Source organism: Argentina silus (genome assembly GCF_951799395.1).
Source record: "Argentina silus genome assembly, chromosome: 14".
Lineage (NCBI taxonomy): Eukaryota > Metazoa > Chordata > Actinopteri > Argentiniformes > Argentinidae > Argentina > Argentina silus.
The window spans coordinates 7,583,399-7,585,331 of NC_139668.1; the positions used below are offsets into that span (position 1 = coordinate 7,583,399).

General features: G+C 49.6%; 1 protein-coding gene across 1 annotated transcript in view; it reads left to right on the plus strand.

Moving 5' to 3' along the window:
* gabbr1b (gamma-aminobutyric acid (GABA) B receptor, 1b) overlaps positions 1–1,933 on the plus strand; it is a gene marked incomplete at its 3' end in the record, with an annotated part of 26,018 nt that overhangs the window by 11,614 nt on the left and 12,471 nt on the right. Inside the window, 1 exon segment of the mRNA XM_083684358.1 lies at positions 1,463–1,779. Coding sequence (XP_083540484.1) covers positions 1,463–1,779 — 317 coding nt within the window.

The following is a 1,933-nucleotide window of genomic DNA, read 5'->3' on the forward strand; positions in this document are numbered from 1 at the left end:
AGGATGATATTCAAACTAACTCAAGTGTATTATTATTGGCCATCACTTTGAAGTTTTATATAGTAGAAACGCTTTGTGATCTATTGAATTGCTGCTAGCTGTTCTCTCTTAAATCCTTGCGACAAATGGCTATATCATTGCCTGTAGTGTAGCTTAAACTCATTAAAAAAAACGAGAAAAAAAGCGACACTTTTGTGAATGTTCACGCATCACGCATCACGCCACGCTGCAACCCGGGCCCGGGTGTCATGAGGTGCTCATGTGCGTGAGTGGTGAACCCTCTTGAGATCCTCCGAATTGTCTCTTATTGATCAAGAGCCAATTTGGTGATGCGCGGTGGTGCAACGCGGCGTTCCGGTTCCCGGGCCGATGGGAGGCGCTGACAGATCCAGCTGCTCGCCGCCCGGAGGGAGCTTGCACAGCTGGGAGTGCCAGGTTGACATCCTGTCTCCCAGCGGGGACGGGCTTTTGGATATGGTCCAGACGCTCCTCAGCACCAGAGACCAGCATGCATACATATAAACCCCCCCACACCCCCCCACCACCCTCTTGGCTCAGGAGCCAGCTTCATCTGGGCCACTGTCCAGATACACCTCCACCTCCTCCTGTGACGAAAATGTCACATTGGACAGGCCAATTTACGATAATATCCTGCAGTAAATTGGTCCAATATTGTCATCATTTTACCCCATGCCTGATGTGGAGGTTTTTTGGAGAGGATCGGATGTATTTCCGTTGACAGGGTCGTTTATTGCTTTTAGCGTGACGAGGTACGCCGTAGACGCACAAAGGTGGCAGGCGATTGCAGATAAAATGGAGGAAATCAGTTTCCATATGCCGCTGTCATAAAAGATGAGATCCGAGGCTTTTTTGGGGGCTCTTTCTTCCTCATTTTTGCAGCTCATACTTAATGGAGAAGATCAAAGACTCTCTCGTCTGAGACTGTCTGAAACAGAGGTGTTAATTGTCATCACTTCAGACTGGGGGTGACAGAGGAGTTGACAGCCAGGCAATGGAGGACGTTCTTTCCTGATATGCATAATGCATTCTCCTCTTAGACGAGTTGAGGGAAAGACGTAACAGTCTGTAATGGAAGAAGGTGGGCGATTACCCAGCCACTAGTAGAGTGCTACAGTATGTGACCTCTTTGAGCCTGGAGAGGTTCGTGTAATTACCGCAGAAGAGATTCGTGAACAAAACCCATTTTTATTCAAATGACGTATGTTCTCACAAGCTCATTTGGACGTTTGGGGGCTCTGTGTTCAGATTGTTAATCCCTATAAACACACTCACAACATGCGCTCTCTCTCTTTTTTCATTTGTCTTTCTCTTTCTCTCTCTTGTGTACACACAGGCACACAGGCATGCTCGCAGACGCGCACGCACCCACACCCACACGCACACACACACACACACACACACACACACACAGTTTAATAAGTAATCTCTCTCTTCCTTCCAGACCTCTCAGGAATTTATAAGCCAGCTCATGTCTAAGTTAGGAGGGAAGAACCCAGAGGAGACAGGGGGCTTTCAGGAGGCCCCGCTGGCCTATGACGCTGTGTGGGCCCTGGCTCTGGCCCTCAACAAGACTGTGGGGCCTCTGAAGGCCAAGGGCCGCAGGCTGGAAGACTTTAACTACAACAACAGAGATATCACCGCTGAGATCTACCGCGCACTCAACACCAGCTCCTTCGAGGGAGTGTCTGTGAGTACTTACCCACTGAGGCAGAGAGCAAAGGGGGGCTGGGGGAGGGGGGGTGGGGGCGTAGGGAGAGGGTGATGAGAAGCAGAAGGAGGTGAGGGAGAAAGAGAGAGAGGAACTGAGAGAGAAGATTGGTGTTTTCCCCTCGATGTGAGAGACAGAGGTGTGAAAACATTAAGGTGGTATACAGTGTCTCTGTTTCTCTTTCAGGGTCATGTGGTGTTTGAT